The sequence below is a fragment of the Saimiri boliviensis genome, chromosome 17, assembly GCF_048565385.1.
Source record: "Saimiri boliviensis isolate mSaiBol1 chromosome 17, mSaiBol1.pri, whole genome shotgun sequence".
NCBI lineage: Eukaryota > Metazoa > Chordata > Mammalia > Primates > Cebidae > Saimiri > Saimiri boliviensis.
In genome coordinates this window covers 5,819,076-5,837,181 of record NC_133465.1, presented here as the reverse complement: position 1 = coordinate 5,837,181, position 18,106 = coordinate 5,819,076, and the positions used below count along the sequence as shown (strand labels likewise).

At 39.6% G+C, this 18,106-nt stretch overlaps 1 protein-coding gene across 4 annotated transcripts in view; it reads left to right on the top strand.

The window, feature by feature from the left end:
• Positions 1-18,106, top strand: part of GDPD1 (glycerophosphodiester phosphodiesterase domain containing 1) — a 65,178-nt gene that overhangs the window by 21,161 nt on the left and 25,911 nt on the right. For all 4 annotated transcript variants that reach the window (XM_003929095.3, XM_074388087.1, XM_074388086.1 and 1 more), the window contains exons 2-4: positions 1,966-2,008; positions 13,020-13,155; positions 17,146-17,191. In XM_003929095.3, the coding sequence (XP_003929144.1) occupies positions 1,966-2,008; positions 13,020-13,155; positions 17,146-17,191 (225 nt within the window). The remainder of the gene's footprint in view (positions 1-1,965; positions 2,009-13,019; positions 13,156-17,145; positions 17,192-18,106) is intronic.

Sequence of the window (18,106 nt, the reverse complement as noted above, 5' to 3'; positions counted from 1 at the left end):
GCAACCTCTGCCTCCCTGATTCAAGTGATTCTCCTGCCTCAGCCTCCTGAGTAGCTGGGATTACAGGCGTGTACCACCACACCTTCCTAATTTTTGTATTTTTAGTAGAGATGGGGTTTCACCATGTTGGTCAGGCTGGTCTCGAACTCCTGACCTTGTGATCCACCTGCCTTGGCCTCCCAAAGTACTGTTTTTTAGCATTGACCATGAGATTCTAGTTGTTCATTAATTGACCAATGGTGAAACAGATGAAATAGTTCTGAATAAAGGTGATCATGATAATAGTCATGATAAGAATGAAGGTGATGTTAACATGGCAGAAAAAGTGCCCATAGACAACACTATGAAAATATGTGAATAGCTTACTGAAGGACTAGAGCAGGGTGCATTCATAACAGGACGGGAAATCATGTTCGTTTATAAAATCAAAAAGGGACTTCCAATACAAAAACTTGTTAATGAGGCACATGACTTTGGAGGAAACATTTTAAAAATCCATCCAGCAGAATGCCTACTCATCCCTAGAGGACCCAATTCCTGGTCCTTCAACTGCTTCTGATGTTTCTTCTCACCTAAAAAAGGAAAAGAAAAAAAAAATACAGTGTATGGTTACCTTTTAATCAAAACACAGCAAGGCTGGATGCAGTGGCTCGCACCAGTAATCCCAGCACTTTGGGAGGCCAAGATGGGCGGATCACTTGAAGCCAGGAGTTTGAGACCAGCCTGGCCATTATGGCAAAACCCCATCTCTACTAAAAATATAAAAATTAGGCAGGCATGGTGGCACATGCCTGCAAACCCAGCTACTCGGGAGGCTGAGGCACAAGAGTCACTTGAAGCTTGGAGGCAGAGGTTGCGGTGTGCTGTGATCATGCCACTGCACTTTAGCCTGAGCAACAGAGTGTGACTCTCTGAAGAAAAAACAAACCAAAACAAAACAATGAGACAGGTGGAGACTAAACACCTGCCTTTTTGTTGCTGTTTTTTTTTTTTTTTTTTGAGACAGAGTTTCACTCTTGTTACCCAGGCTGGAGTGCGATGGCACGATCTCGGCTCACTGCAACCTCCGCCTCCTGGGTTCAGGCAATTCTCCTGTCTCAGCCTCCTGAGTAGCTGGGATTACAGGCATGCGCCACCATGACCAGCTAACTTTTTGTATTTTTAGTAGAGACGGGGTTTCACCATGTTGACCAGGATGGTCTCGATCTCTTGACCTCGTGATCCACCCGCCTCGGCCTCCCAAAGTGCTGGAATTACAGGCTTGAGCCACCGCGCCCAGCTTGTTGCTGTTTTTAACAACTGTTAGAGGTTTTCTGGTGATGCTACTATGTTACTTAGTTACCCTAATCATGTTATTTTTTAAGCGCATTAGTGGTATTTCATATTTTTCACTGTTACATACTTACATATGAATAAGTTTAAGAAAATGTTTACTGGTAGCCTATAAATTCAGAGTCAAGAACGATGGTGATGCCAAACAACCACAGATTGTTCCTGTAAATGACTAAGAGAGGGGCTCCTTTGCTTTCTGAAGGTTCAGAGTCCACAAACTTTGTTTCATGCATAAAATTATTTAAAATATTGTGTAAAATTACCTTCAGCCTATGTGTATGAAGTGGGTATGAAACCTAAATAAATCTTATGTTTAGACTTGGGTCCTTTCCCCAAGATATCTCATTATATATATATGCAGATATTCCAAAATCTAAAGAAGTCAGAAATCCAAAACATTTCTGATCCCAAACATTTTGGATAAGGGATACTGAACCTATACCATTACACTCTTTAAAACACTTGTAATGTCAACCCCCTACCTGCCCCCCTCACCACCCCCTACCTGCCTCAGCAAAAAAAAAAAAAAAAAAAAAAAAAATCAGGATTCATTGGGTGTATCTTATTAGAATTAACTTCTGGAAAATTAAAGTGTTCAAAATATCTAAGTAAATAGAGTTTACATTTTCACAGGTGCTGGAGAAAATTTGGAGAATACAATGGCAGCCTTTCAGCAGTAAGTATGTAAAAAGGTACTGTTTTCTTTTACAGTTTGCAGGTTTTCTTTAAAGTGATGATGATCCACAAAGTGAGGATAGTGTAAATGTAACATCCATTTGTGATAGTTGTTTTTATTTTATTAAAATTTATTTTTTTAATTAGTTGGTCAGAAGTGTTACAAAGAGTGGCTTCTGTATTACTGGAAAAGCAGATGGGAGTTTAGGGTAATCAAAAGATACTATAGTTACAAAGCTGAAAGAAGACTTTGTAATAAGGAATGTACTGTGTATAATGCTAATTAGTCTTGGAGAGAAAGAGAAAATGAAACAACTGTTATAGTGGCTGCTATTTATGAATAGGATTATGTGTCTTTGTACTCAGTAATTTTTGTACAGAACTGAACCCTCAATCTGGTTTCTTCTTGGAAGCCTCAAGAGTGTTGATCTTTTTTTTTTTTTCCAAATAAAATACATTTTAAAAATTCCTATTTATAAATTATTTCATATAAGTGTCTTTTAGAGCATCTCACAGAGAAGCATCAAGAGAGACAGGAATGGAAACTAATTAATACCTTGTTCTTTGTCTTTAGAGTCAATGATTACCATTAGTCTATGGTAATTGTGAGAACACTGTTTTCCCTGAAAAATAAAGCAAAGAACATGAAAAGTTAAACCTAATGAAAGACATTACCTATCCATATTTAGTAAGACAAATTTTTAAATATAATTTTTGAGCCATTTTAATATATGTAATTGGGACTAAGAAATCAGAAGAATTTGACTTAACTTTTTGTTCTGCTTCTCACCATTCAAAGACACCTTAGAGATTGTTTTTCCTATTATAATTAGGTACAAAGTTACTGCTTTTTCATATGCTAGTTTCACCTAAATCCCATCTTCGTTGTATTTATCATCTCTTCTCGTTCTATTCTATGATGACTTTTGTCTACGATCTTAAAACCCTCTTACAAAAATTTAAAATTTTGACTGGGTGCAGTGGCTCACACCTGTAATCCCAACACATTTGTATGCCAAGGCAGGCAAGTCACCTGAGGTCAGGAGTTCGAGACCAGCCTGGCCAATGTGGTAACACCCTGTCTCTACTAAAAATACAAAAATTAGCTGGGCATGGTGGTGCATGCCTGTAATCCCAGCTACTCGAGAGGCTGAGGCATGAGAATTGCTTGAACCCAAGAGACGAAGGTTGCATTGAGCCGAGACTGCATTGCTGCACTCCAGCCTGGGCATAGAATGAGACTGTCTCAAAAAAAAAAAAAAAGTAAAATTGGAGGAGAGAGATCCAAGATGGCTGATCACTAGCAGCTCGGGATTGTAGCTCCCAGTGAAAGCGCAAAGAAGGAGAGGACGCCACACCTTCACATGAATTCTTGTTGCTCACGCACCAGGAGATTCCCAGCGGAGGAGCCCCACGGGTCGCCAGCGTGACTCTTGTGACCGGCGAGGCGGTTTTGCCGGCGCCTCGGAGCGTTGGTTCTTGGTGCAGAGTCGGAAAAGCACCGTCAATCTTAACGCCGCTGATTTAGTCAGTGCAGTGGGTTGCTCAGATTTTGGCGCTGAGAATCAATAAGTTGGACGTCCACTCAGAAACCTAATTACAAAGACGGTAATTATAAAGACCACATGGATAAATCTACAACGAAGGGAAGAAAACAGCCAAAAAAGGCTGAGAATACCCAAGATCAGAACGCCTCTCCCTCAGCAGGGGATCACAGTTCCTCATCAGCAACGAAACAAGGCTTGATGGAGAACGAGCGTGTTCCAATTACAGAAGCAGGCTTCAAAATGTGGATAATAAGAAACTCCTGTGAATTAAAAGAACTTGTTCTAACACAATCCAGAGAAACTAAGAACTTTGAAAAAAGGTTTGACGAAATGTTAACAAGAATACACAATTTAGAGAGGAATATAAGTGAATTGATGGAGCTGAAAAACACAATACAAGAACTACGTGAAGTATGCACAAGTTTTAACAGCCAAATTGATCAAGCAGAAGAAAGGATATCAGAGGTCGAAGACCAACTCAATAAAATAAAACAAGAAGACAAGATTAGAGAAAAAAGGATAAAAAGGAACGAGCAAAGTCTCCAAGAAATATGGGACTATGTGAAAAGACCTAACCTACGCTTGATAGGTGTACCTGAATGTGACGAAGAGAATGAATCCAAGCTGGAAAATACGCTTCAGGATATTATTCAGGAAAATTTTCCCAACCTAGTAAGGCAAGGTAATATTCAACTCCAGGTAATACAGAGAACACCACAAAGATATTCCTCAAGAAGAGCAACTCCAAGGCACATAATCGTCAGATTTACCCGGGTTGAAATGAAGGAGAAAATACTAAGGGCAGCCACAGAGAAAGGTCAGGTTACCCACAAAGGGAAGCCTATCAGACTTGTAGCAGATCTCTCAGCAGAAACCCTACAAGCCAGAAAAGAGTGGGGACCAATATTCAACATCCTTAAAGAAAAGAACTTTCAACCCAGAATTTCACATCCAGCCAAGCTAAGCTTCCTAAGTGAAGGAAAAGTAAAGTTTTTTGTGAACAAGCAAGCACTCAGAGATTTCATCACCACCAGACCTGCTTTACAAGAGCTTCTGAAAGAACCACTACACATAGAAAGGAATAAACAGTATCAGCCTTTCTAAAAAATACCAAAAAGAGCATCAATATAATGAATTTACATCAACTAATGGACAAAATAGCCACCTAATATTAAATGGCAGTATTAAACTCACATATATCATTGTTAATTCTAAATTTAAATTGACTAAATCCCCCAATCCAAAGACAGACAGACAATTTAGATAAAAAGCTAAAACCCATCGGTATGCTGCATCCAGACCCATCTCACATTCAAGGATACACAAAGACTCAAAACAAGGGATGGAGAAAGATTTACCAACCAAACAGAGAGCTAAAATAAATAAATAAAAAGCAGAAGTTACAATTTTTGCCTCTGATAAAGTGGTTGTTAAAGCAGCAAAGATCAAAAGAAAGCAAAGAAGGACATTATATAATGATAAAAGGATCAATGCAACAACAAGAAGAGCTAAAGATCCTAAATATGTACGCACCCAATACAGGAATACCCAGACATATAAGACTAATAAAGAGACTTAGACTCCCACACAATAATAGTGGGAGACTTCAACATTAATATTAGACAGATCAATGAGACAGAAAATTAACAACGATATCCAGGACTTGAACTCAGATCTGGAACAAGTAAACGTAATTAACATTTATAGAACTCTCCACTTTAAATACACAAAATATACACTTTTATCAGTACCACATCATATCAACTTAGAAGTTTAAACAAAATGTTGGTTGGCTCCTTGTTTGTCATTCTCTTCCCTCATTTTCTTTCACGTCTCCATTATTAAGGACAATTATAGGCATACCCATATTCAGACTGCATTCTAGCCCGGGCAATAAAGCAATATCCCCATTCTCTCTCCCTCTTCCTCTTTCTCTTTCTTCCTCTTCTTTATTCTTTTTATTATTCTTTTCTTCTTTCTCAAAAAAAAAAAAAAAAAAAAAAGTAAAATTGTTCCTCCTATCACCGACCATGAAATGGACTATTTTAATTTAAATTACTTTACTTTCTCTACTTAGATTATATATCTGCCTAGCTAGCCATAAGTAAGTATAGATATATGTTATGTGTACAGATTCTACAGACACACACTGTCGTATATCATTTGTTGCCAATGAGGTAGGTGATACATATGACTTCAGAAAAAAACTGCTTATAACTTTGAGTGATTTTAGCATTCTTCACATTTAAGGTACATAATATTTTATGTTTTTCTCCATAATTTTTGTTAAATTTTTATCAACCCCCATTATTTTTGAAATTAAGACACTGCGTTATACAATACGTTATTTTAAAGGATGATACATTTGAAAATATCACAGTTTTTTTAACCTTTGAAGATTTTGATCCTCTGAACATTTTTCCTTCTATAACTTAAAATGTTTTTGGAGATTTTTCTAGTACTTCAGAAGAGGGGAATACCTCTTTTCATGTGCAATTTTTTTGTTATTTGTTTGAGACAGAGTCTTGCTCTATCACCCAGGCTGGAGTGCAATGGCACTATCTCAGCTCACCGCAACCTTGACCCCCCAAAGTGCTGGGATTACAGGTGTGAGCCACTGCACCCAGCTAAGCCTACATTTTCAGAATAGCTCCTTTCTGTCTTCAATGATAGCCCTATCATTGAAGGGCTATAAAATGTCAATAAAATGACTAGTTAAAATCATTTGAACCTCCTGGGTTCAAATGATTCTTCTGCCTCAACCTCCTGAGTAGCTGGGATTACAGGCACCCACCACCTCTCTTGGCTAGCTTGTGTGTGTATTTAATAGAGATGAGGTTTTACCATGTTGGCCAGGCTAGTCTCGAACTACTGACTTCAAGTGATCTGCCCACCTCAGTCTTCCAAAGTGCTGGGATTACAGGCATGAGCCACCACACCCAACCTTTCATATGCTATTGCTAATGTTTGTTAGATGTATTTATTTGTAAGGCTGCTTTCTACTGACTTAGAAATTTGTAGGAAACCCCTCTTTTATTGAGTTTTTTTGTTATTAGTGGTGGTGGTTTGTGTGTATGTGTGATACATTAGCGCCCCTGCTAGGAATACATACTTTTTTATTGTACTTTAAAAAATTACAAATATTTCTGTTTAACTGCTGGGAAACTTAGAAGGGGTGTGTGTGTGTGTGTGTGTGTGTGTGTGTGTGTGTGTGTTCAACATACTTGTTTCATTGAAAAACAAGAAAACACTGTTTAAACATACTATTTTGGCCAGTCGTGGTGGCTCATGCCTGTAATCCCAGCACTTTGGGAGGCCAAGGCCCATGGGTCACTAGAGCTCATGAGTTCAACACTAGAAAAAGTACAAAAAAACAATTAATCAGGCATAGTGGCGTAGACTGTAGTCACAGCTACTCCAGGGGCTAGCTTGAGCCTGTAATGTGGAGGTTGCAGTGAGCTGAGGTGGCACCACTGCACTCCAGCCTGAGTGACAGAGCCAGACCTTGTCTCAAAATAAATAAATAAAAATAAACATACTATTTTCAAGGTTCTGTATATTAAAATACTAAAGAGTTGTAATATACAATCAGGAAAATATACATACTATGCTTACGTATGGTATATTCTTTTTTTTTTTTTTTTTTTGAGACGGAGTTTCTTCGCTCTTGTTACCCAGGCTGGAGTGCAATGGCGCGATCTCGGCTCACCGCAACCTCCGCCTCCTGGGTTCAGGCAATTCTCCTGCCTCAGCCTCCTGAGTAGCTGGGATTACAGGCACGCACCACCATGCCCAGCTAACTTTTTGTATTTTTAGTAGAGACGGGGTTTCACCATGTTGACCAGGATGGTCTCGATCTCTTGACCTCGTGATCCACCCGCCTCGGCCTCCCAAAGTGCTGGGATTACAGGCTTGAGCCACCGCGCCTGGCCACGTATGGTATATTCTTGATAGGATGGGTAGTTGAGGGAGAGAGTAAGAATAAAATGACTAGCTAAAACTTAGATCTTATTTATGTACATTTCACAAAGTGTATACATTTCAAAATGGAGGTGAAGGCCAGGCACGGTGGCTTACGCCTGTAATCCTAGCACTTTGGGAGGCCAAGGTGGGTGGATCACCTGAGGTCAGGAGTTCAAGACCAGCCTGGCCATCATGGTGAAACCCCATCTTTAACAAAAAAAAAAAAAAAGAAGAAGAAGAAAGAAAGAGAAAGAAAGAAAAGAAACAAAATGGAGGTGAAGATGAGGAGATATTAAAGACAGTATACACAGTCGGTATGGGAAGCCTGATTAAAGTTAACCAGAAAAATGCCCGGTTAAGGGCTCATGCCTATAATCCCAGCACTTTGGGAGGCTGACGTGGACAGATCACTTGAGGTTAGGAGTTCAAGACCAGCCTGGCCAACATGGTGAAACCCCGTCTCTACTAAAAATACAAAAATTAGCCAGGCATGGTGGCCCATCTGTAATCCAGATGCTTGGGAGGCTGAGGCAGGAGAACTGCTTGAAGCCAGGAAACAGAAGTTGCAGGGAGCCGAGACTGTACCACTGCACTCCAGCCTGGGTGATAGAGCAAGACTCTGTCTTGGAAAAACCACGCACAAAACAACCCCTAGAAGATCAAAAGATACTAAGACTAGAAGGGCTATCATTGAAGACAGAAAGGAGATATTCTGAAAATGTAGGCTTAGCTGGGTGCGGTGGCTCACACCTGTAATCCCAGCACTTTGGGGGGTCAAGGCAGGCAGATCACTTGAGGTGAGGAGTTCAAGACCAGTCTGGCCAACATGGTGAAACCCATCCCTACTAAAAATTTAAAAATTAGCTGGGCATAGTAGCACTCACCTGTAGTCCCAGCTACTTGGGGGGATGAGGCAGGGGGATTGCTTGAACTGGGAGGTCGAGACTGAAGTGAGCCGAGATGGTGCCTCTGCACTCCAGCCTGGGCGACAAAGTGAGGCCCTGTCTCAAAAAACAAACGAACAAACAAACAAAAAACACCCAAAACATTCATTTTGTGTGTGTGTGTGTGTGTGTGTGTGTTTATGTGTATGTAAATTTATTATGTTACAGTGGGGCTAAAGAAGTAATTAAAACTGCTGGACGCTGTGGCTCACGCCTGTAATCCCAACACTTTGGGAGGCCGAGGCGGGTGGATAACGAGGTCAAGAGATCAAGACCATCCTAGTCAACATGGTGAAACCCTGTCTCTACTAAAAATACAAAAAAATCTGCTGGGCATGGTGGTGCATGCCTGTAATCCCGGCTACTCGAGAGGCTGAGGCAGGAGAATTGCCTGAACCCAGGAGGCGGAGGTTGCGGTGAGCCAAGATCGTGCCATTGCACTCCAGCCTGGGTAACGAGTGAAACTCCGTCTCAAAAAAAAAAGAGTAATTAAAACTGACAAAGAAATAATTGTGTCTCATAATGTATGAAATGTCCTTTAATGTGGTATATAAAATGCTTTCACAAACACCATTTAATGTGGTGTATAAAATGCTTTCATAAACACCATCTCCCTTAGGTTATGAATATGGCTCTTCTATTATTACTTGAGGAGCAGGAATCTTTTCTTATTGATTTCACAATTCTTAATGCTTAGCTTAGGCTCTGACATCAATAGGCCCTCACTAGTTGCTTAATGAATGAAATATGGAGTGGGACACTCAGGAATAAAGCAGAACATTATTAAAGACTGACTGAAGGAGACTGAGCCTCCTTCATAGTAAAGCATAGAAGCACAAACTAAGGAATTGCACTGTACACATATATACACACACAGCCATTAAGCCCTTGAGTATTTAAGACGTGGTTCCCAAGGGCTAATACAACTAGGTTATTAAACCAGGCTGCCTTGGACATACCCATAGGACACTGTCATCCCTATGGTATTAGCCTGAATAGTAAGGAGAAAGAAGCAAATTGTATTTGCAGTAGCTAGAAGTATAAGTTGGCAGTCAAAGTAATTAATCAGTGACCTGGTTCTCAGGATAAATATTTTAGAATATCTAATTAAGATGACTAATTATCTATGAAATTGGATTAATGATACAACCTCAGTGTTGTGAAGAGTAAATGAGATTCAGATAAATTCTTTAAAATAAGTGCTTTAAGTTGTGTGTTGTTTCTGTGGAATTTCTTTCACATCTTCTTTTAGAGCTAGAGGTTTTATTTCTTTTTCTGGAAATGTATCCTTGGCATCTCCAACTACTTTTTTGTATTTGTCAACAGCTTGTCAGAAATTCAGCTATAAAATAGCTGATATTTCAATGGAAGTAGGTGCATGCTGTTATTTTTGGAAATTTTTGTAGGCAAAAATGTTAAAAAATTTTTATTTTTTCATTATGTTCTAGTTATTTACATATCAAATTGGATAATTTTACTAGAATAATTTACATGTTCTCCTAGATACTGTTGTTCTATTTTTTTATCTGTTAGTTTGTCAATAATAATAAACATACATAGAAAATATTTTTCAAATAATTCCTAAACATTTCTAAAAATAGCTAGAATTTGGCCACAGACAAACTTCAAACTTAGAAAGGTTTCTGAGGTAATATGTATAGTTTTGTTTAAATTGCCAGATTAGGACATACTTTTTTTTTTTGAGGCAGGGTCTCACTTTGGAATTCTTGCCCAGGCTGGAATGCAGTGAGTGGCATGATCTGATCTCAGCTCATTGCCACCTCCCCTTCTCTGGCTCAAGCAATCCTCCCACCTCAGTCTCCCTAGTAACTGGGACTACAGGTGCATGCCTCCATGCCCAGCTAATCTTTCATATTTTTTTGTAGAGATGGGGTTTTGTAGAGATGATTCACCTACCTCAGCCTCCCAAAATGCTGAGATTATAGACCTGAGCAACTGCACCTTTAATTTTACACTTTGGCTGGATGTGGTGCTTGTAATCCCAACACTCTGGAAGGCCAAGTTGGGAGAATTACTTGAGCCTAAGAGTTCAAGGCCGGGCGTGGTGGCTCAAGCCTGTAATATCAGCACTTTGGGAGGCTGAGGCGGGTGGATCACGAGGTCGAGAGATCGAGACCATCCTGGTCAACATGGTGAAACCCCGTCTCTACTAAAAATACAAAAATTAGCTGGGCATGGTGGTGCACGCCTGTAGTCCCAGCTACTTGGGAGGCTGAGGCAGGAGAATTGCTTGAACCCAGGAGATGGAGGTTGCGGTGAGCCGAGATCGCACCATTGCACTCCAGCCTGGATAACAAGAGTGAAACTCCGTCTCAAAAAAAAAAAAAAAAAAAATTTAAATAGAAAAAACTTATATAGTAAGGATATAAAGAAAGAAAATATATTTATACAGCTGTAAAATGTTTGTGTTAAGCTGTTATTACAAGAGTCAAAAAGTTTTTTAAAATTTAAAAGTTTATAAAGAAGTTACAGTAAACTAAGTTAAATACGTATTTTAAAATTTTTATTATTTTTAAAGAGACAGGGCCTCACATTGTCTCCTAGGCTGGAGTACAGTGGCATGATCATAGCTCACTGCAACCTTGACCTCTTGGGATCAAGTGATCCTCCTGCCTCAGTATCCCAAGTAGCTAGAACTATAGGGATGCGCCACTTTACCTTGCTAATTTTTGAATTTTTTGGTAAAGATGAGATCTCTTCATGTTGCCCAGACTTGTCTCCAATTCCTGCAACTCAAGCAATCTTCCTGGCTCGGCCTCCCAAAGTGCTGAGATTACAGGCATAAGTCAGTGCGTGCCTGCCCTATTTTAAAAATAATTTTTAGTTATTGGAATAAAAGTTCATGATGTGGAAAAAGAAAAAAAGAGAAAAGAAAATAAAAATAAAATAAATTTCCTGTTTATTATGTTTATAACACAGTAAGGTTTATAAGGGCTGCTGTACTGTATAGTAATGTCCTCCGCCTTCCCGTTCACTCACCACTCACTGACACCAAAAGCAACTTCCAGTTCTGTAAGCTCCATTCATAAGTGCCCTAATTCAGGTGTACCACTTTTATCTTTTATATCATATTTTAACTACCTTTTGTGTGTTTAGACAGATTCACAAGTACTTAACCCTGTGTTATAGTTGCATATAGTATTCAGTACAGTAACATGCTGTACAGATTTGTAACCACGGAACAATAGGCTATAGTCTATAGCACAGATGTTTAAATACCATCTAGATTTGTTTAAGTACACTCTGTGATATCCACACAATGACAGAATTGCTTGACCATACATTTCTGAGAACATATGCCCATTGTTAATTTTTTATTTTTATTTTTTTTATCTTTTTTAATTTTTTAAATAGAGATGGGGTTTCTCCATGTTGGTCAGGCTGGTCTTGAACTCCCAATCTCAGATGATCCGCCCACCTAGGCCTCCCAAAGTGCTGGGATTACAGGCGTGAGCCACCGCACCCAGCCTATAATATTTTTATATTACATGTCGTAAGTATAAACAGGAATATACATTTACCCCACACAGGTGAGTCACAGATAAAAGAATCATGTAAGCTAGTATATTTAAAAGAATGCTCAGCCGGCCGCAATGGCTCATGTCTGTAATCCCAGTACTTTGGGAGGACAAGGCAGGCAGATCACGAGGTCAGGAGATCTATACCATCTTGGGCAACATGGTGAAAACCTGTCTCTACTAAAAATACAAAATTTAGCTGAGCATGCGTGTGCCTGTAGTCCCAGGTACTTGGGAGGCTGAGGCAGGAGAATCACTTGAACTAGGGAGCTGGAGATTGCAGTGAGCCCAGATCAAGCCATTGTAGTACTCCAGCCTGGCCACAGAGTAAGACTCCATCTCAAAGAAAAAAAAGGAAAAGAATGTTCAGAGGCTGGGCATGGTGGCTCACACCTGTAATCCCAGCATGTAAGGAGGCTGGGGCAGACGGATCACCTGGGGTCAGGAGTTAGAGACCAGCCTGACCACATAGCGAAACCCCATCTCTACTAAAAACTACAAAAATTAGGTGGGCATGGTGGCAGGTGCCTGTAATCCCAGCTACTCAAGAGGCAGAGGCAGGAGAATTGCTTGAACCCAGGAGGTAGAGGTTGCAGTGAGCCGAGATTGTGCCACTGCTCTCCAGCCTGGGTGACAAACGCAAAACTCTGTCTCAATAAAATAAAATAAAATAAAATAAAATAAAATAAAATAAAATAAAATAAAATAAAAATAAAAGAACGTTCAGCATTTATTAGATTAAATTCCTGCTGTAATTCATTATATTGACTTTGAATAAATTGATGCCAAGAATGTTGTCTTGTAGATAACTGGTTATGGAAAGGAGGCAACATGATTCTTTTATTCTCAGTTCGCTTAGAATATTTTCATATGAATAAGTCATACTAGGTGGTGGTATTAAGGAGATATTTTAGTATTGTGGGATTTTTTGGATTTGTAACTCTAAATTGTTGCATCTGATGCATGTAAACTAAATGTATACTTAAGTGTGTCACAATGTCATTCTTCTATTTCTTCAGTGCGGTTAAAATTGGAACTGATATGCTAGAATTGGACTGCCATATCACAAAAGATGAACAAGTTGTAGTGTCACATGATGAGAATCTAAAGAGAGCAACTGGCGTCAATGTAAACATCTCTGATCTCAAATACTGTGTAAGTAAAAATGCATGAAAAATTAATATCTAATAGATACCACAGCCTGTAAGATTTAAAAAAAATAGTGAATAGCTGACATTGCTTCAGTAAATAATTTCTAAAATTATTTAAATATTGATTAAATACTGAATGTCAAAGGAAATTTTAAAAAACTATTTTGGGGCCGGGGATACTGGCTCATGCCTATAATTCCAGCACTTGGATTGCTGAGGTGGGAGGATTGTTTGAGGTCAGGAGTCTGAGATTAGGCTAGGCAACATAGCAAGATTCCATCTTTATTTAAAAAATAGGAAAATTGGCTGGATGTGGTGGCTCATGCCTGTAATCCCAGCACTTTGGAAGGCTGAGGTGGGCGAATCACCTGAGGTCAGAAGTTTGAGATCAACCTGGCCAACATGGTGAAACCCCGTCTCTACTAAAAATACAAAAATTAGCCAGGTATGGTGGCGGGCACCTGTGATCCCAGCTACTCAGGAGGCTGAGGCAGGAGGATCACTTGAACCCAGAAGGCAGAGATTGCAGTGAGCTGAGATGGTAACACTGCATTCCAGCCTGGGACTGGAGTGGGACTCTGTCTCGGAAGAAAAAAAAAAAAAGGAAAATTATCCAAACATAGTGGCACATGCCTGTGTTCCCAGCTACTCAGGAGGTCAAGGTGGGAAGATTACTTGATCCTGGGAATATGAAGCTGCAGTAGGCCAAGATTGCACCACTGCACTGCAGCCTGGGTGGCAGAGTGAGAGCCTGTGTCAAAAGCAAAATGAGGCCAGATGCAGCGGCTCACACCTGTAAGCCTGGCACTGTAGGAGGCCAAGGCAGGTGGTGGATCACCTGAGGTCAGAAGTTTGAGAACAGCCTGACCAACATGGTGAAACCCCATCTCTACTAAAAATACAAAAATTAGCTTGGTGTGGTGGTGCGCCTATAATCCCAGCTATTTGGGAGACTGAGGCAGGAGAGTCTCTTGAACCCATGAGGCAGAGGTTGCATTGAGCCAAGATCATGCCACTGCACTCCAGCCTGAGCAAGAGTGAGATTCTAACTCAAAAAAAAAAAAAAAAAAAAAAAAAAATCTGATCATTATAATATACATATTCATTATAGTAAATACTGATGAATGGAAGTTTCCCTTATGGTGGTAAATTGTGCATAATGTTACCACCAAAAAAGAAAAAAACAAAACCACTTATGTTAACAGCCTTCTACCTTATGTATACCTTGTATGTTTTTTAGATTTGTTTTCTCACTATGCATCATGTATGTTGAATTTTAGATACTTTAACATTATAACATGATAATGGCCAGCCTCAGTGGCTCATGCCTGTAACCTTAGCACTTTGGGAGACTGGGGTGGGCAGATCACCTGAGGTCAGGAGTTATAGACCAGTCTGGCCAACATGGTGAAACACCATCTCTACTAAAAATACAAAAATTAGCTGGGCGTGTTGGTGTCAGACTGTAATCCCAGCTACTTGGGAGGCTGAGGCAGGAGGATCGCTTGATCCCAGGAGGTGGAGGTTGCAGTGAGACGAGATGGTGCCATTGCACTTCAGGCTGGGCGAAAAGAGCAAGACTCTGTCTCAAAAAAAGAAAGAAAGAAAGAAAGAAACATTATAATATAATAAACATTTTTCCATGCTTTCCATCGCCCAGACTGGAGTGCAGTGGCGCAATCTCAGCTCACTGCAACCTCTGCCTTCCAGGGTCAAGCTATTCTCCTGCTTCAGCCTCCAGTGTAGCTGGGACCACAGGCATGCACCACCATACTCAGCTAATTTTTGTTTTTGTTTTTGTTTTTGTTTTTGTTTTGAGACGGAGTTTCGCTCTTGTTACCCAGGCTGGAGTGCAATGGTGCGATCTCGGCTCACCGCAACCTCCGCCTCCTGGGTTCAGGCAATTCTCCTGCCTCAGCCTCCTAAGTAGCTGGGATCACAGGCACGCGCCACCATGCCCAGCTAATTTTTTGTATTTTTAGTAGAGACGGGGTTTCACCATGTTGGCCAGGATGGTCTGGATCTCTTGACCTCGTGATCCACCCTCCTCGGCCTCCCAAAGTACTGGGATTACAGGCTTGAGCCACCACACCCGGCCCTAATTTTTGTATTTTTAGTAGAGATGGGTTTCACCATGCTGGCCAGGCTGGTCTTGAACTCTTGACCTGAAGTGATCCACCCACCTCAGCCTCCCAGTGTTGGGATTACAGGTGTGAGTCACTGTGCCCAGGCTTTTCCATGCTTTTAAAAAAAATAGACTTTATTTTTTAGAGAAGTTTTGGGTTTCCAGCGAAATTGAGTGGAAAATTCAGAGTTCCCACATACTTGCACAGTTACCACACAGACACAGGGTCCCCCACTTTTAACATCTGCACCAGAGTGGTACATACATTGACACAATATTATCACCCATAGTCCATAGTTTACATTAGGGTTCACTCTTGTACATTTGTTTTGGACAAATTTATAATGACATGTATCCACAATTATACTATCATACAAAATATTTCCACTGCTCTAAAAATTCTGTGTTCTGCCTATTCAGTCCTCCCTTCCCTCATCCCCTGGCAACTACTGATCTTTTTGCTGTCTCTATTGTTTTGTTTTTTCCAGAATGTCATATAGTTGGAATCATACAATATTTGGCCTTTCAGATTCCATGCTTATCTGCCATTAACATTTCAAATGACTGTAGTTATTCCCTTGTGTGGATATATAGTTATTTTTAAACGATTCTTCTATTGTTGGGCATTGGATTAGCTCACCATTATAGATAAAAGTTTACTGCAGTAAACTTTATTTTTTATTTTTTATTTTTATTTTTTTTGAGGCGGAGTTTCGCTCTTGTTACCCAGGCTGGAGTGCAATGGCGCGATCTCGGCTCACCGCAACCTCCGCCTCCTGGGTTCAGGCAATTCTCCTGCCTCAGCCTCCTGAGTAGCTGGGATTACAGGCACGTGCCACCATGCCCAGCTAATTTTTTGTATTTTTAGTAGAGACCGGGTTTTTTTTTGTTTTTTTGAGACAGAGTTTCACTCTTGTTGCCCAGGCTGGAGTGCAATGGCACAGTTTCAGCTCTCTGCAACCTCTGCCTCCTGGGTTCAAGCAATTCTACTGCTTCAGCCTCCCAAGTAGCTTCTCAGCTACGTGAGCCACCGTGCCCGGCCTGCACTGAACAGCTTTATGCATAAAGACAAAGCTTCGTCTCCCCAGTGGGGATGTGTGTAAAAAAAAATAAGAAAAAAAAAAAAAAAAAAAAAAAAAAAAGACAAACTTTTGTCTATCTTTAGCTTTTTATATAGTTATTTATAAAGATATATAAATATTTAGATTTATAAAAGTTATTTATATAAAGTTTTCTCTATTTTAAGATTATTTCTCTAAATATACTCCCAGAGGAAAATTATTGAGTAAAAGGACATTTGCCAGCTGAGTGTGGTGGCTCATGCTTGTAGTCCCAGTCCTTCTGAGGATCCATTGAGCTCAGAAGATCAAGGCTACAGTGAGATATAATTGTGCTACTGCACTCCAGCCTAGACAATAGAGTGAGACCCTGTCTCAAAAAAAAAAAAAAAAAAAGAGAAAATAAAATAAAAATAATATTTACTAGTATTGAGCATTTTAATTATACCAAAATTTACTAGATTAAGTTTTAATTAATACTTTATTGGTTATTAAGAAGTTTAAAATCTATTTAATTGTTAATTATTTTTCTTTTCATTGAATTGTATATTCCTGATATTTTTCTACTGAAATCTTTGTATATTATTGTGAAAAGGTGTATATTAAGTAGTACAGGTATCTTTTTTTATAGATGGCATAAGTAAGTAATATGGTTAATTTGCTGTTGGGATATTCTGCTGATGCGCACCTATGTAAACATGTTTCCTAGTGTTTTACTCTTTATGTTGAAGAACGACATCTCTGAATGTAAGACATTAGAATCTTATTATTTTTGGAAAGGTAACTTTTTTTTCAATCATGTCTTTTAAAGGAGCTCCCACCTTACCTTGGTAAACTGGATGTTTCATTTCAAAGAGGTAATATTTCTTATTTGTGGCTTAAACATTTATATTTTTTACATATGTGTGTTTCTTGTCATAGTACATTCTTCCTGAAAGCAACTGACCTCGAAGCCTGTTCTCTCAGGCCTATAAATCTGAAGCCTTGAAGATTATCTGATGTGAAATTATCAGGTTCAAAGATTTAACTGATTCATTCTACTTAAATTCACATACAGTTAATTTAAACCTGAATACTGATTTCAAGAAACATTTCACTTTTAAAGCTTCAAATTGTAGAATACTGTTGCAACTTATAGTAGCCATCCATACAAAAAATAATAAATAAATGAAAAGGGCTGGGCACCGTGGCTCATGACTGTAATCCCAACACTGTGAGAGGCTGAGGTGGGCAGATCACTTTAGGTCAGGAGTTCGAGTAAGCCTGGCCAACATGGTGAAACCCTGTCTTTACTAAAAATAAAAAAAAATTAGCCAGGCATGGTGGTGCGCACCGGTAGTCCCACCTACTTGGGAGGCTGAGGCAGGAGAATCACTTGAACCTGGGAGGCGGAGGTTGCAGGGAGCCAGGATTGCACCAGTGCACTCCAGCCTGGGCAACAGAGCAAGACTGTGTCTCATAATAAATAAATAAATAAATAAAATGAAAATAAATGAAAAGAATGAAAGGATCCCTTTCAAATCCTTTCTGGTTCCATAATATTTAATTCTGTCTTTTAGCTGCTCCCTATTTTAAATGATTAAATAGGGATTAAATAGGGATTCTATCATTCAAATAAACCATTTCCTAGTCATCTTCACTTAGCAGTTTTCTTCTGAGGGAACATTTCTCACAAAGAAACATGTCCCTTGGCCCAACTTGTTAGTTACTGCAGATGTTAGAATGGAAAATATACCACCTTAAGATATGTGCTGAACAGATATAGGCCCCTC